The following is a 17,448-nucleotide window of genomic DNA, read 5'->3' as shown; positions in this document are numbered from 1 at the left end:
CTCCCTCAGACTTTAGAGGGTCTCAAATAAGATCTGATTGATTTATTGAAAAACAAACCAATTTTATCTTATTTGAATTAAGTACAGCCTGATGTCTTTAATATGCTGCAAGGATTCTCTGTCTTTTTTTTTCTTTTTGTGTGTGGATTTCATAATATATATATCTTTTACTTGTTATAAAGGTGAAAAGCAATAAATATATTGTTAAAAAAAAAAGAAACGTGTTTTTTCTTGTCTTAGAGACTATTTTACAGAGGAGGACAGAGGACTGATAGAGAGCTGAACATTATGATGTGAGCTTAAGATGTCATCACTCCATCATTTGTGTGAAATGTTGCCATAATTAGTGTCTGGCTTCTTGAGCTGTGGCCGAAAATGTGTTTTGTGAGGTCACAGTGACCTTGGAGCTCCATAATCCAATCAGTTCAGCTTTGAGTCCAAGTGGACATGTGCACTAAGTTTGGAAGAATTCCCTGATATACTGTCTTCACAAGAATAAGACAGACATGAGGTCATGGTGACCTTTGACCTACAAAATCTAATAAATGTCCTTTTGAGTCCAAATCTGGAGAAACTCTGTGTAGCTGGTTACTGTGATTAGCTGGAAAAACAGAGGAGAAGCCAGGTGCAGCTAATCAGGGGTAGGGAGGTGTGTTGAGAGGGCAGGGACTATTTGCATATTCATGAATCCTTGAATACCAAATGAAGGCAAGGTGTAGAGCTGTGTAAGCCATTTTAATATTTTTATTACATTGTCAGTTATTTAATACTTCCTGCAGAGCATATTGTTTAAAACATGACTGGAGTTGGACTTTAAAGTATCAAAAGTGAAATGAAAGATGGCCCCTTTTAGTCAGGGCTCAAAATTAACTCTTTCTTTGTTCTGCAACTGTCCTGAATTCCTCTTTCAACTGTTGATTGCAAGATGGAGGATTAGAGCTGCTCCAGGACTTTAAACGGGCAGTTTTAACTTGTGCTCACTGCTGTTTGTGAGGCAACATGGACTACTTGGACTATTTAAATCAGACCAAACCAAAGTTTTTCCCTTGGAGGGCCAAAACTAAACCTTAATACTGGGCCATGAGCCACAAACACACACCTGTATATGGGCTTGTATGCTCTTTGAAAAAAAGAAACACTTTCCCAACCTGGTGCATGCTGGTCCTATCTCTGCCCTCCTATGTATAACTTCAGGTGGCCACAACAAACAGAAATATTAATTCAGCAAAAAATCTAAATAAGCTAAGCAAGAAAATAATACTAATTAATAGTTAGAATAAAAAATAACTAGGAGGAAGGAAAATACTATCAAAATCCAACCTACATAAACATCTAGAATAATTATTTGTTATTTATTTGTATTTAGATTCTACAAATAATAGATAATAATAGAATCTTTCATGCATAACATGCAAATAAAAGTGCTTTACAAACAAGACATAATAAGAAGAAATATTAAAAATAATGTGCTACATTAGTTAACTGCCTGCCTGGTTTAGTCGGTCTTTAGTTGATTTTTAAAAATGTGAGTGAGTCTTGGAGCACAGTGGCTAAAAGCAGTTTGATTTTTTATTTTATTTTGAAATGCAAGGTCTCTCCTCGTTATAAATTGGACCAAAGGGCACGCGAAGTGAGCGGTGAGTTGGAGGTGTGAGCTCCGCCTCAGTGCATCATTAAAGGTGTGGTCTGAAGTCAGCGTGGCCGAGCAGCAGCAGCATGGAGCTGGACCACAGTCGGTTCTGCTGTTCGGTGTGTTTGGAGCTGCTTAAAGACCCGGTCACCGTCCCCTGTGGACACAATTACTGCACGAGCTGCATTAAAGGATGCTGGGACCGGGCGGAGAAGGAGAGGGGACAGTACAGCTGTCCTCAGTGCAGGGAGACGTTCAGTCCGAGGCCTGACGTGAGGAGGAACAACATGCTGGATGAGGTGATGATGATGATGATGATGATGATGGAGGGTCACTGTGAGACACTTCACTGTCGTCCATTACAATTAAAGTTTGACTGTAAACACATTTAAAATGATCTGAACTCTATTAATACTGAGGTGTCACTGTTGACTGCAGTTGGGCGGGTTACTTTAAAAAATACTGTTACCAAATTACTCGTTTTTTTTGTTTGTTTTGTTTTTTATCATCGATTAAGCAGTCACTTATTTTCTCCATTAATCGCTTAGTTGTTTGGTCCAAAAAATGTCAGAATTTGGTAAAAACTGTTGATCAAAGCTCCACATGGCGTCCTGAAATGTCTTGTTTTGTCCACAACTCAAAAATATTCATTTTATTGTCAGAGAGGAGCAAAGAAAAAATATTCTGATTATTTTTTGTATTTGAAAATGACTCAAAACAATCAGTTGATTAATTAATCCTGCGACAATCTTGTCACTTGAAAAACGGGTCCAAACATTTTCAAGTGTTTCCTGTAACGATTGTTAGTTTCAGTAACATCTTTTAAATCCCTACTTAAAACCCATTTTTATAGACTTGCTGTTATGTGGCATCTTCATTTTTATATATTTTAATCTTTTTACTCAGTACAAGATCCACTGAATTCATTTTATTTATTTATATTGACTAGATGACATCATGTGGTGTCATCTCTGCATTCTCCTCCCTCTATTTTTATTTATTCTTGTCATGATTTAATTGTTTTCCTGTTACCTATTTTATGTTTTGTCTTATTTTTACTATATTTTAGTGTCTTAGTTTTACTTAAATTTCAACTTAATTTTGTCTTGCTTCTTGCTTTCTTTCGGCTTGTAGGCCAAAAACCTGAAATGTGTGGAAGCAGAATTATCTTAATTTCATTGCATATGCTGTGTTACTTTGTGCAAACAGAATTTCTACAGTTTTTTATTATTTGGAAATAGTTTTAAATCACCCTACCAACAAAGTCTGTGTTGTTTACATGCTATGTGCCATAGCCGTTTCCTGTAACTGGTGGTCCTGCAAAATATGAAGGCGATATTTCACCTGCAGGTCTGAGTACAGTAACATGATCCATTTAAATGTCTGCAGACTCATTTGAACTTTGCACATTTTCAAACTGAATTAGGTTCTTCAAAAAATCATGGCTACCATCAGCCAATCACAGTTATTCTCTGTAAATATAATGATGATTTCTTACAGATGTAACATTTTCTAGTAACTGATTAAGAGGATTGTGAAGCTTTGTAGACTCTGAATGAATCTTTTCTCGTCCTGTTTTTGTCCTGTGTCGTCTCACCACCGTCCTTGCTGTCGCCTTTAGGTTGTGGAGATGTTAAAGAGGACGAGCAGTGAGCAGGCTTCTCCCCGTGCTGCTGCGGCCTGTGCCGGCCCAGCGGACGTTGCCTGTGATTTCTGCTGTGGGACCAAACGAAACAAAGCCACGATGTCTTGCTTGACGTGTTTGGCGTCTTACTGTCCAGCTCACCTCGAGCCTCACTACAGTGTTCCTGTGTTGAAGAAGCACGAGCTGGTCTCGGCCACAGTCCCACTGCAGGAAAAGATGTGTACAAAACACAACAAGCTGAAGGAGGTCTACTGCCAGACAGACAGGAAGTGTATCTGCTGTCTCTGCGTTATAGATGAGCATAAAAGGCACCATATAGTGTCTGCTGCAGCCGAGAGAGCTGTGCAACAGGTAAAAAGAATTTGCAACCCACCTGCCAACTTTGGTGAACTTTTGTCTTAGTGCACAAATGCTTTTAGCGGAGAGATATAAGAAAGAAAGAAGCAGAAGAAAAATGAGAATTGAGACAACAGGGGTCCACAAACGGAAGCAACACTACTTGAACCCTTGAATATAACAATTGTACTGATAAAAATGAGGCTGTCACACCAATAATGTCTTTCAGAAACAGCTGATTGTGAGTCGGAAGAAAGTCCAGGAGAGATTCCAGGAGCGAGAGAGGGAGCTGAAAATGCTGGTCCAAGCTCTGAGGGATTTCAAGGTGCAGAAAATCAATATTTGATCTCTATTGTCTGTATTTACCACAAAATAAGAAGTCTTGTAATGTCTGGTAAGGTGTGCTCATCTTTAGAAGTTTAGAAGGATCTTGATGTTTTTCTTTTTTTTTGAGCAGACTTGTGGCAAGACTGCAGTGAAGACCAGCGATGAGATCTTTGATGAGCTGATCTCCATCACAAAGAAAATACACTCTTTGACAAACTACCTGATCAAAGAGCGGGAGAAGACTGCGGTCGCTCAGGCTAAAGAGCTGCAGCTGCAGCTGGAGGAGGAGATCACCAAGCTGAGGAGGAGGGACACCGAGCTGGAACGGCTCTCTCATATGGACGACCACATCCATTTCATTCAGGTTAGGATATTAGGATATATTTTAATGGAACTAACATCAACTGCAGTAAGTTGTATGCACTTTTCCATACAGTACATATTATACTCATAGCTATTTGTCTGCTGTTTATTTTGTTTTCCTTCTGGTCTCTGATTTATTGAATACCATCCAGACTTTCTCCAGACTCCAGTCTCCGTCCACCTCCTGTGAATCTGCAGACTTGCCTCCTGACTCTGTCGTTCGTCCTCAACGTTCGTTCAGAACTGTGACCGACTGCATGACGAAGCTGAAGGATGACATGAGGAACCTCCTGTATGGCACATGGTGGGCCAAGATCTCTGACACAGGTACGTGACGGATATTTAAAAATCTAGAGTTGTGTAACGTTTTTATTCAAGTCCAGGAGTACTGAGTGTTTTTGTTTTTTGGTAGTTTCTACTATAGATGTTGTGCTGCCACCTGCGCCAAAGACCAGAGAGGAGTTTTTACGCTGTGAGTAAAACATTTGATTCTCTGCACCTCCAATAAGATAATCCTTTATGAGTCACACAACAAGGAAATCTGCTACATCTGTTACAGCAGCAAAAGGCAAAATAGAAAAAAGCAATGAATAAGTAAATAAAAAAAAATAGTGAAAAAGCTATAAATATCAAACATATATAAAAAACAGTAACATAATTAAGATGAAATAAAACTACATAGAACTGTGTAAAAAAAAAAACAACAACAACAACCTCGATCTGCTGTTAAAAAAACATCCTTTAAGTGATTAAAATGAGAAATCTTTCAAAAATAATGAGTTACAATCTCAAAATATTGATTTAGTATTTGAATAATAATCAGAAACTTTCTAAAACTGGCTTGCATCCTAAGTCATTTTCAGTTAGATAGGGGAGACTGGGGTCAATTGCAACTTTTTTTTTTTAAATATACTTGAAATATACTGCTCATCTTTTGATATGAGAAACATGTACCATGATTTATTTATTTATTTATTTATTTGTACTCAAAATTGAAAGTTATGAAGCAAGAGCTTACCGTTGTCATGACGAGGAGTAATTCTAGTCTGTTTTACAACCAAACTCAGCTGACTTGCTGCAGTTGATGAGCAACACCGCCGGCCAATCAGAAAAGAGTATTCACCACACCATGGTATCAGTATACATGATGAACTGAGTGTCAAACAGTTAATATTAATATTACCTTTTTCTTCCTGCCTGTGTCAGATTGCCGTCCTCTAACCCTGGACAAGAACTCAGCCCACAGATATTTGTCTCTTTCACAAGAATACCAGCGGGTGACGAGTGGCAGCTCCGATAACTATCATTCTGCTCACTCAGACAGGTTTGCTACCGTCAGGCAGGTGTTGTGCAGAGAGGGTCTGTCAGAGCGATGTTACTGGGAGGTCAGAACAGGTGGTAGCAACGTATCTGTGGCCATGTCCTACAAAGACATCAGCAGATCATCGGCGTATGACTCGGAGTTCGGAAGTAATAACAAGTCGTGGAGTTTAGAGTGCTCCCCGCACGGTTACGCTTTCCGGCACAACAAAGGAAGCGTGACGGTGTCGGGCCCTCGATCCTACAGGATCGGCGTGTACCTCGATTACAAGGCCGGGACTCTGTCTTTTTATAGCATCTCTCTCACGATGACTCTGCTTCACAAAGAACACGCCAGGTTCACTCAGCCTCTCCACCCTGGCCTCGGGCTGAAGGATGATGTCGCTTGGCCGAGCAGTGGATATTCTGCAGAACTGATCAAGTTATGGTGATAGAACATAATTCTTTTGTTGCAGAGTCTTTGTGCCAATTTTCCCTGTAGCCTTTTATCACAACCAACAAATGCTGTGAAAAATACTGCCTTCTACTCAGTTGGACATTTGTAAGATGTACAAGTAGCACTTTGTGTAATAACACTCAAAAACCCATATACTGTAAGTAGTGGCCTCATTGGAAATCAGTTAAAGGGATAGTTTGGATTGTTTGAAGTGGGGTTGGATTAACATACTTATCTATATTTAGCATATTTTCACTGCTTTGTCTTCCTGTCAGACAGTTTGTGTTTTTGTGTGACTTAAGTATTTTAAAAGGTTAATTTGGATTCATCAGAGTCACATAATAACACAAACAAACAAACAGAATTTCTGATTTTTGCCAATGGAGTTTGGTTGGTTTGGAAAGAGCAATATTAGGCTTAGGTAAAGCAGTTAAAATGTTATAAATATAGTGTATATTTAAACTTTTTTTTCATATAACCCCAAATAATGCAAACTATCCCTTTAAAATAAATGAGTAGCTTGGCATTAAGTGGTAAAACCACATTTGGATTTGCCAGTTGAAACAAACCCATAGTTCGTAAGGATTTATACTTTTATTTCAGCAACATGTTAGTCTGTAGAGGTTTGTCTAATGACTTTTGAATATATTTTTTTATGTGTTTCAGAGCGTTAAGGCTCAAAGTGGTTACGGCCAGTTGCTTTCACCTGTTCCATACTTATATACTCAGAAAAGATGACGCAAACTGTCAGGAATCAGTCTGTCATCAGTTACTTTAAACTGTATTAACTTGTTAGTTTTCTGGAGTTATGAATTTATTTTAGTGTGTTTAGCATCCACTTTATTTTTTCCAAACTACAACTGCTCTGCAGTGTTGAGTGGACATGTATTACATGTTTTTTTGCTTTATTTCAATGGAGTGTATACTTTATGTGTTGTCTCGATTGTTTTGGTTGTTTTCATAAGAAATAAATTAATAAAAGTGTGGTTGCAGCCCATTGTGTCTGATTTTCATTTGTCTTTGCAGAGCATTTAGATGCAGATAATTCTAAACAGACTGCGTCTGTGCATTATTTAAATACAAAAAAGTAAATTTTTTAAATACTAAAAAGTATATTTATAATATATTTACTTTGTTTTGTTTCTAATGTTTCAATTTTGTGGTGTGGTAGGGAAATTAGCTGTGTTACGTACGTTGCTGACTTTTTAAGCCTTTATGAGCCTGAAGGCATCTTCAGGCCCAGTACCCCCTAAAACCTAAAGCCCTGAACTCTTTGCATTGCATTTGCATTTTCCATTCACTTTGCATTGGTTAATCTGACATGACATTCGACCTGAGTACTCGGCAGCTTTTCTGAATACTGCTGATATATGGCTTTCTCTTTGCATGGTCGTCTAGAGACGTTTGTACATGTGGTGACAAACTCTGTTTACCAACGATTTTTAGCATTAGTCAGCTGGAAGTACTAATGTTGGCAGCTTACGTTAGAGCAGATGAAGACAGTTTTCCCATATGTGTCCTCTTGTGTTTCATGTTTGTGAGAGACTGTGATGATTGACATTTGCTGTTTGGAGGCGGGGCTTAGTGAAGGGTTGTTTGGTTTGGCTTTGTTGGTTTTCAGCTTGCCTGCTTATGTGCAGAGATTTCTCTGGATTCACTGAATCTTTCTGATGATCTTATGAATTGTAGATGCCTTCCTTGCCTATTTTCCTCAAAGAGGTGAGCCTCACTCCACCCTTGCTTGAACAAGCCTTTAAGAATGTGCCTTTAATACTCAATCATGATACTATCACCGGTTATCAATTAACCTGTTTAGCTTTTGAATGTTCCAAACAGGTGGAGTTTTTTTTTTTTTTTTTTTTGACCATCCTACAACTTTCCCAGTCTTTTGTTGCCCTTGTCACAACTTTTTTGAAACATGTTGAAGGTATTAAACTCAGAATGAGTACATGTTTACAAAAAATAATAAAATTAATCAGTTTGAACATTAAATATCTTGCCATTTGTACTGTATTCAGCTGAATATAGGTTGACATGAATTTGCAAATAATTGCATTCTGTTTTTACCATCACAACTTTTGAGGATTCTGAGTTGTATTTACTCAAATGTGTATTGAAAAAAGGGCACTTAGACCAACCAACTAGTTTGCACATTTATCAGAAGACTCATTAACTTTGAATAGATGTCAATCTATACATGATATCATTGATACACTGGTCTGTAGATCTGATGTGTCATGACTGTACAGACATGAAAATACTCCACTACAAGTTAAAGTCCTGCAATCAGAACTGATCAGTAAAATATACTTAAAGCATGACAAGTAAAAGTACTCACGGTGCAGTAAAATGGTAACTGTCAGAGTTAAATATGATGCTTTTGAATGAATATTACTGTAATGCAAACACAAGAGGGCAGTGTTAAACTTTGATGCTCACACTCAGTGACTGAAAGAGCTCAGCTTATGTTCAGTTTGAAACACAGGATGTGCTCACACTCATTATTCCTCATAGATCTCATCTCTTGTATATTCTTCAAGTCTTGTGTGTAAATGTATTTTTATCAGACTCATTCACAAACTCAGAACTTGAAGCCACGTGTCATATATATGTTTTATTTTGAAGAATAATATAATTCATTAACACACTCCACACAGTCATATTGATGATGAGGGACTAAACTCCTCAAAGGACCTTTTTTCTTTGAGAGTCCCCTACTTGTATCTAAGAAAAGTTGAGCACACACACATATAAACCAAAAGAATGATTATTCACTCTAAAGCTCTATTGTCAAGAATTAACATCAATTATAATTATTTCCATTCTTAGAAACTTTACCTTTGCTAAATGTCTCTGTATGAACTCAACATTTTGTCTTTTAACAGTCAAACAGAGTAACATTATACACACTTGTCCTTACAAAAAAATAATGAATGGCAGACCCCAGGTTGGGAACCAGTGGTCTACAGGATGTATTCAAGGTTCTGGTTAAGCACTCAGTGATAATAGTTTACTGTATGAATCAGCAGATAGAGAATCAACACTCACCATGGATTACAGATAAACACAGCAGGATTTAAAGGGACTGTAGAGCAACAATAAATGTGTTCTGAGTTTGTCAAACTACATAAACATGTTATTAAACATCCAGCCAAGTCTGACTGATTAAAAAATCTTTAAGTGTGTCAAATTAGGTCTCTAAATCATGAGAAAAGCAGGCGGTGTTGTTTGTGTGTCAGGTTGTGGGCCTTATATAGTGTTGGGGAAATGATGTCTCAGGTCCTCCCAAAAAATCCTGAACACAGAAATCATAAAAACAAGTTTACTGGTCTAACTTCAGAATTACACAGTTCTTAGTGTTTTAACATGCTTTCACCATCTAATGAAGAAAACACCCTTTTTTCTTTACAGTCTTTTTCTTTTTCTTCTGAGAAGTTTCTTGCTCCTTGTGGAAGACTTTCCCATCAGGCTACTTTCTCCACTTCAGGGTGACTCCACTCACTCCATTCTCCTTCAGTCCATCCTTGAACTGCATGAGAAACAAGTGACAGCCATTTTTAAACTTTTGTTCAAATCTACAATGTTTGTTGGAAGCAGGTTTTCATTTGGCTTCACGGAGAAAAAAGAAAGACACACAGCAAAATGAAAAATGGGCCCAGAAATGAAAGAGTTTTAATTCTTTTCAGGGTGGATTTTGGAGACTCACCTTTTTCAGGATGTCTGCTTGCACAGCAGGGTCATTCAGATCCACAGAGGAGTCTCCTCTCATCTTCACCTTTAATATCTGCCTGTGTGCTGATGTATAGACAGAGAAGAAAAACATGCAGTGGAATTACCTTTGTGATGCCAAACTCGTAAATGATCACCATCTTTGAGTGCAGTTTATCAGCAGTTATTCTAATGTAATGCAGTTTTCTCTCAGTTCCACTGAAGGACAGTAAACTACTCACCAGGAGGTAGAGGGACGCCGTGGCAGACAAATGGTAATTTAGTTTCACAGGAAAGAACCGTCCATTTTCCTGAACTCTGCAAAGCTGCAGCACCACATACGACACACTTTGAGCCAATTACTTTTGAACCTGTGGACCAGTATCTGAACAAGGAGCCACTTCCATCAGACCAGTTAACATGAAGCTCTCTGAACAAACCAATCCATGGCCAGTCCTTTGCTGGCACCAACTGCTGGATCTCCTGGTTCTGAGTGTCGTTCGTCACAGTGGCCAGGTCTCTGAAGTTCTCCCTGCAGTACCTCTGAGCACTGGACCAACTCATTCTTTGACTCACATGAACAAATTCTGGATCCTGCCGTGTTCCTGCAGTTAGAGTTTTTTAAAAAAATTGGTAAATTGTTGAGTTGACATATTGAAGTTTGAAATAATATTTTTTTTCCCAGATGAAATAATGCCTTGTTATATCCTTACCTCTGTAACATAAAAAATTACGTTTCTGATAGCAATCCCCATGAAACCATACTGCAGTGTCTCCAGTGTTCACGCAGAGCTCGCCATCGTAGGGAAAGGTTTTCTCAGTGCTTACATACCAGTTCCTATATTCAGCTCCACTCCCTGTGTAGCCGTCTGACCACGTCCAGTCAATTTTACTGTACAGGCCAATCCAGACCTCAGAGCTGTGACCAGCAGATGAAACTGTGTTGATAAGTTGGTTCATTTCTTCAGTGTTGTCTATGGTGGCCAGGTCTGTGTATTTCTCTCTGCAGTAGGTCTGAGCTTCAGCCCAATTCATACTCTCAGAAACAAAGTGGTACTGATGGAGAAGGCATGAGGAGAAGATGACCCACCCTGAGGACGACAATTTTTTTTCAAATATGAGGTAGTAATGTCTGCAGAAACCACAAACACAAGACGGAACTAACTCTTTGAACTGAAACAGTCACCAGAATGCTTTGTTAACATGTTAAAATCACATTTTTCTTCTGGAGCAGGACGCTCTCAGACCCCCAGGGGACAGGGGACTGGTTTCTCACAGACAAACACAGACTCTCCTGTTTTACGTACAGGCCTCCTTATACAGTTGTTTAATTTTAAAGTGCATCTGGTTGGTGTCGATGTCATTAACCATCACGTTAGTTTCGACTGTTGTAATAAACTCCGTCATTAACAACAGTCTCCTCCACATGCAGCTTCTCTGCTGCTGTGAAAACTGAGTCACGGGTGGATTAATATGTAGGGAAAAATGTGAGTTAGGTTTTGGCTTTCTGTCTTTATAAAACATCCTGCTGATGAAGAAAGTCAACAGATCAGATACAGACAGGGTCAGAGAATCACACTGACCTCCTCTGTGTGTCTGTACTGTACGTGTGTGTATGGAGGAGCTGCACTGACACAGAGAGGAGAGATGCTGCAGCCGTGTGATAATAAATTACATCAAAATTTAAATGTCGGCGCTCATCAATACTCTGGTCTTTACTAACCCCCACATGCAAAACACAGTGTGCTGTACAGTTGTTCGGATTTCAACGGATTTTAGTAATCAAATTACTCTAGGAATGGTTTCAACCTTAACATTAATGTCTTCTCTGTAATTTTCACATTTTGCAAAGTCATCCTGCGGGCCATAAGTTTGACACCCCTGCTCTAAGTACTTTTTTGTTCAGTGTTCCACAATAATGTGATGTAATACATATATTTATAATGACTGTTAGACATTATCAAAGAATTCACTGACCTGAGAGACACAACACACCCAGCAAGATCTTCTCAGTCATCGTGCTGCTCTGTGGACTGTGTGTGTCGATGTGCACCACTGAGAGGAAACACTGCCTCTATATGTTCTTCATTAATGCAAATGAAGAGAAATGTAGGAAAAGGCCTCTCTCTTGTCTGTAACGAGTAGGCATGGGTGGATATGTCACACACCGGGGGGTGGGGGGGTGGCATGAGTTGGTTTGCTTGTGGCAAGTTAAACAAACCGGGTTAGTTATTCTCGTCACCACAAAGTCTTCTTCTTCTTCTGTTGGTTTTTGTTTGTCACCACAAAGACCCTCTTCCCATGAGGTACACTGTTTTTACACAGTAATCCTGCAATGTCACCGTCTGGCCTTGATTTTATGATGAAACAAGCAGGGCTGTTGTCATGTTTTTTAGCTTAATGTGTAATGTTTGTATTGCACAGCGCAATACATGTTATAACGTTTGAGGCTAAAGCTAGCTAACATCTCAGCAGACTTTGGTTGAATGGTGATGTTACTCCAGCTAGTAAGCTACTGTTAGTTAGCCGGACATGCTAACATTTGCAGCTTATTTTACAGCAGATGAAGACAGAGTTTAATCCTTTCTCCACACGTGTGCTCTTGTGGTTCACGTCTTTGAGAAACTACAAAAAAGATTCCACCGTCCAGACTCATGAAACGCAGAGTATCGCTCTTCTCAGAATCTCCAGCACGCTGCTTCAGCATGTAGAGAGATGGAAAGCTTGACAGCACTAGTTACAGTTACTAGCCTATAATTGGACAAGTTGCTATTTGGAGGTGGGGCTTAGCAAAGACTCAAAGTCCTGGTCAAAACACCTCGAACACTAGTTTTTATGTTTTCACTAGGACAGTTTGTTGATGCCTAATAGCTTAGTTTCCCTCACTTGCTGGATGGCAGTTTTATTTATAATGAGCATAAACTCCAGCTCTTGTAGTAGAGACTGATTTGAAGGCAAGGCAACCTGATTTAAAGGTCCAGAGTGTAAGAGCATCATCATCATCATCACTGGCCTCCAGCAGGGTTCCACCCATGTTTCCAGACTCCTCAGAGGTCCTGTCTGGGTCACAGGTCTCCTGGTCGGCCTCTTCCACTTGTCTGCCTTCCTGCAGGGCTGTCCGTCCAAGATTCTGGCTTTTGCTTCATTTTGTCCCTCCTCCAGACCCTCAGCTCCCATGGAACATGGAAACCTTGAAACATCATAATGGTAGACTGTTATGCATGTGGGGATTTGTGGTTTTTGCTGCAGAGTTATCAGTGTCAAGTTTTCACTCTTGTACTTATTGTTATTCTTGACTATATGTCTTATGTTTGCCGTCTGAGATGACTGTAATGTTTTGTGTATGTTTTGATGTGCTGAATTGTGTGTAATGAGGACTGAGGACTTGTGCTTCAGGGCACAGATAATGCAAATCAGCATTATCCCTGGTAGAATCTAACCATGAAAAGATGCAAATGTTTCTCTTTTTTGACTAGGGCAGGAAGAAATCATGACCTCTGTACGTTCACGTTGCAGTCTCCACATTATAAATGTAACCTGCTCCTGTGTACAAATGACAGCACCACTCACTGATATTACAAAGCTGCACTAGAGCTGCTTCAGGTGAGTTTTTCCACAGCCTCTCAAGTGGCACAAAGCTTTTTAAATGGTGTCAGTCAAATAAATAGGAGGCTATTACAATGGACTGACCAAGATAACAACATAAACTACAAAAATAATCGTTCCGGACATAATACCAAACACTTAAATGTCCAGCATGCAACAAATGAGGACAAAGAGATAAAAAAGGACCATATCTGTGTGTGCAAATGTTGCTCCTGTCTCTTCATGAGGACGTGTTGGCGCTGTCAATGTGGACTCAACTGTGGGTCACTTTTCATTTCACCTTTATGAATATGCAGGGCTTTTAATCTATAATAATGCATAAGATAAGATTTTTATGTGTAAAATCAAAGTAATTAGTAACTTCAACCTTTTAATAACTGTAGTTAGGGGTTTTCTTCCTCTGTAATGTTGTGGAGGAGAAATCTTTACATGAATACAGAATGTTTATTTGATGTCGGACACAAACAGGTGCATGCTACATTTCCTGTATGTTGGGTTAATTGACACAGCTTCCAGTCTACAGTCTTGCACTCCAGCCATTGGCCTGCAGCCCTTTTGCCGGCCTCCAGCTTGGCGGTCCTGCTACCAGACGCAGGTCTTGTCCTCCAGATGCCAGAATCTTATTCAGCAGGCCGGCCTGACCTGCAGCTGAATCTTCTGGTGCCAGCTGCGTTTCCTGTGCTCCAGCCTCGTTGCCAGCCTGAGGAGTGGTTCCACCAGGCTTCGTCACTGATCTCCAGGGGGGTTCTGCCTTTGTCACTAGTCTCCTTAGTCCAGTCTGTGTAACAGGTCTCATGGTCAGCCTTGGTCCTGTCGTCAGAGCAGTTCCACTTGTCTACCTTCCTGCAGGGCCGTCCATCCAAGAGTCTGACTGTGCTTAATGTTCTCCCTCCTCCAGACTCCCACCACCCATGAAATATGGAATTCTTTACTACAGTTGTTGACTACATTAAGACAGAAATCAATTTTGAAAAGCAAGGAAGGAACAGAGCCTTTTTGCCACAGCCACAACCACAAAGGAGTCCGTTCTTCAGGTGTCTTATGTTGTTTCACTAAAGCAAAGAAGCCCTTGTCAGATGGACAAATAGTGAAGCGATGTGCAGTGGAGGATTGGTTTTAATCCAGGGAAACGGGATTCCCGGGAAAGGCGAACTGATCCAGTCTGGCCACAAAACTGGCATCTCAGCCTGGATCAGGTGGCCCACCTGAGCCAACTGAGGAGCAGTTATGCAGCCGTCCGTGCTCCTCCTCTTCCTTCTTCTCTCTCCTAATCCTCATATCCTCCTCCCATCTTTGCTCCTCTGTCCCGCTAACACCACTGTGGGTGTAAGAAAGAGAATCAGATAGTGCTTCTGAAGTTTAAAGTGTGCAAAATTATGCACAGGTATATCCAACCAGCTCTGACAGAAGTACACAGACCTTTTTCTGCCCGGGTCTGGCCGGTTTTGTGCGGTCAGATATAAAGTCTTGTTACTTTTTTATGTTATAGATAATAATTGTTTAATCCTTGTTTTTCTGGTAAACGCATAGACGCAAACACTACAGGTGCTCCCGCTGTCACGCTGACTGATCTGTTAAAGACGATCTGACAGCTGTGATCCCGTCCTGCGTGCACTTTGCTGATGATGATTCCTTTTTCCTCATTGGTAAGATTAACTTTAAAGACACACACATGCATGCACAGCTGTTAAACATAAAGGACAGGTGTTTTGTGATTGTGGAGATGCGTGTGCGCAACCTCAGCCAAGGGCGAAACACACATATGTGCTTTTAACTTCAATATTTACACTTAATTGCTGACAGATAATATGTTCAAATGATACTTTACTAATCCACATTCCTATGAGGGGAAAGACTTAACATAAATGAGGGTGTTTTGTGATCGTGGAGACGTGTGTGTTTCATTTGGGAGACGACTACCAGAGTTCTGCTTTCTACTCCTCTGTGATTTTGCACTCTCAATGACCAGCATGTTCGGATGCACTTACATTTGTGAGAGCAGCTTGTCAACTAAGAAGCACATCAAGTCAAAAGAGAGAAAGAGGCGGACAGATGAATCTCTGTCCCAGCTCGTGCAGATTGGATGCATGAATACTGACACTGACATTCAGTCTCTTGAGCACCAAGCCACAAATATCTCATTAAGACAGAACTACTGACCCACCTATGGAGGAGGTTTATAATGGGATTTGGATATTTTGTTTCTGTGCTAAGTTGAATAGAAGCATTACTTAATGCATCCGGATATGAAAATTAGAAAATGCATGCATGTTGTGATAATAAACTTTAATTATTGAGATATACATCTTGTTCTTTTCATTAAATTAGTACCTATAATTCTCTCCCTCTGGTAGTGAGGAAAAAATATTTGCAGCCTTCTTAATGGAAAAAGGCTGCTGTCTGAATAAATACAATAATGAACCAGCCAAACTACCCTCTAAACAACAAAGTAGACTGATGTCAAGTTACAACTTAGTGCCTTCTCCTCTCCTTATTTTATTCTCCTCCCCTTCTCTTGATTTTTCTTCTCCTCTCTCCTCCTCATTTGTATATAATAATATATAATAACAGTTACAGGGGACACATTTCTACATTGAGTACTTTAACTTTGAATACTTTAGATACATTTTCTTGATTGTGCTTACATACTTTAACTTAAATAACATTTTCAATGCAGGACCTTTACTTGCAGAGTATTTTTGTATTACTACTTTTACTTGAACAAAGGATCAGAATACTTCCAACCTGATCACAGCTGCCATGCTCTCTCTCCTGCCTCAGATATACACAGTGAAAGCCATGAATTGTGCCTGTAGTGCACACAGGTATTTTATTCAGGTAATCAAATATAACTGCAAAGACTATTAACCAGGTAATGTACAGGCTATTTATTTGTTTCTGTTGCCTCACAAAACACACTAACTCTCACCAGAGTTCACTCATTTTAGTTGACAGCGCTTGCTAAGATTAATGCTGCATTACTGCCTTAGTAAAACTGTCATGGTTTTGGATTTTGTTCGACACTTACTGTTTTATTTTGTAGGCTTGGTTCTCCCTTGTGTGTCTTTGTCTGTTTTCCCGCCCTTTTGATTGTCATGTGTTTCACCTGTTTGCCCACCTGTGTCTCCTTAGTTCAGTCTATTTAGTCCCCGTGTTTCTCTGTGTCTTTGTCAGTTTGTTTGTGTGTTTCCACGTCAGTCAGCCTGCGTCCCTTGTGTCTTCCCCCCTGAGTCTCTTCTGTGTTTTTTTTCCCCCAGGACTGTTTTTTGAGTTTGCCTTTTTGTAGATTCTGTTCTGTTTGGTGCAAATATGGGCATTAAGTCACATGTTTTTAACTGAGAATTGATGTCATGAACCAAATTTAAAAATTAAAATATATATATTTAGAAAAAGAAATAGGAAAATGTGTCTTGCAAAAAGGGCATTTATCTGGTCAGAGGCCAAAAGAGCCGCTGCTTTGAGCACCACCTGAGGTCTATCTGTTAATGTGCCTGTCACTCATATGTTTTATGTCTTAAATCCAACAGTCACTTTAGGGGTCAAATAACTGTAGTTCATAGTTTTACTCTTAAATGTAGTGGAGTAGAAATATTAACACGAATGCAGAATGTCTATTTGTGGTTTGACACAAACAGATGAATGTTACATTTACTATGTCGAGCTAAATGACAACAAAATAGTCACATTTCTCCACATGTGATATAAAATTCAAAATAACAAACAGATGTGTTGTAATGTAGCTAAAGGTTTTCCCACATAGGTATAGAAATGTAAGTCTGCAGACCTGTATGACCTTTGCAGAGACCCAGGAGGAGCTGTAGCTCCCTCTATAGGTCAATCTCAATATAACACTGAACATTGATGACAAGTCTTAAGACCAACCAACCAGTTTGCACATTTATCAGAAGACTCATTAACTTTGAATAGATGTCAATCTATACATGATATCATTGATACACTGGTCTGTAGATCTAATGTGTCATGACTGTACAGACATGAAAATACTCCACTACAAGTTAAAGTCCTGCAATCAGAACTGATCAATAAAATATACTTAAAGCATGACAAGTAAAAGTA

At 39.5% G+C, this 17,448-nt stretch overlaps 1 protein-coding gene and 1 pseudogene across 1 annotated transcript; one reads left to right on the top strand and one right to left on the bottom strand.

The window, feature by feature from the left end:
- Positions 1-1,469: 1,469 nt before the first annotated feature.
- On the top strand, positions 1,470-6,890 carry LOC146305711 (E3 ubiquitin/ISG15 ligase TRIM25-like). Its single transcript, XM_084711660.1, has 7 exons — positions 1,470-1,929; positions 3,252-3,626; positions 3,841-3,936; positions 4,069-4,302; positions 4,454-4,628; positions 4,714-4,773; positions 5,508-6,890. The coding sequence occupies exons 1-7, from the start codon at positions 1,717-1,719 to the stop codon at positions 6,050-6,052; spliced, it is 1,698 nt and encodes a 565-aa protein (XP_084567786.1). The 5' UTR covers positions 1,470-1,716; the 3' UTR covers positions 6,053-6,890.
- A 2,402-nt stretch (positions 6,891-9,292) lies between these two features.
- Positions 9,293-11,812, bottom strand: LOC146305710 (secretory phospholipase A2 receptor-like; annotated as a pseudogene).
- Between the last annotated feature and the right edge of the window lie 5,636 nt (positions 11,813-17,448).

Source organism: Lutjanus erythropterus, chromosome 23 (assembly GCF_056507025.1).
Source record: "Lutjanus erythropterus isolate fLutEry1 chromosome 23, fLutEry1.hap2, whole genome shotgun sequence".
Lineage (NCBI taxonomy): Eukaryota > Metazoa > Chordata > Actinopteri > Lutjaniformes > Lutjanidae > Lutjanus > Lutjanus erythropterus.
This window is presented reverse-complemented; position numbering and strand designations above follow the sequence as displayed.

Coding starts and splice junctions, on each gene's coding strand:
- LOC146305711 (XM_084711660.1), top strand. CDS start 1,717: ATGGAGCTGGACCACAGTCGGTTCTGCTGTTCGGTGTGTTTGGAGCTG. Junction 3,937..4,068: donor AAGCTCTGAGGGATTTCAAG/GTGCAGAAAATC, acceptor TTTTTTGAGCAG/ACTTGTGGCAAGACTGCAGT. Junction 4,303..4,453: donor ACCACATCCATTTCATTCAG/GTTAGGATATTA, acceptor AATACCATCCAG/ACTTTCTCCAGACTCCAGTC.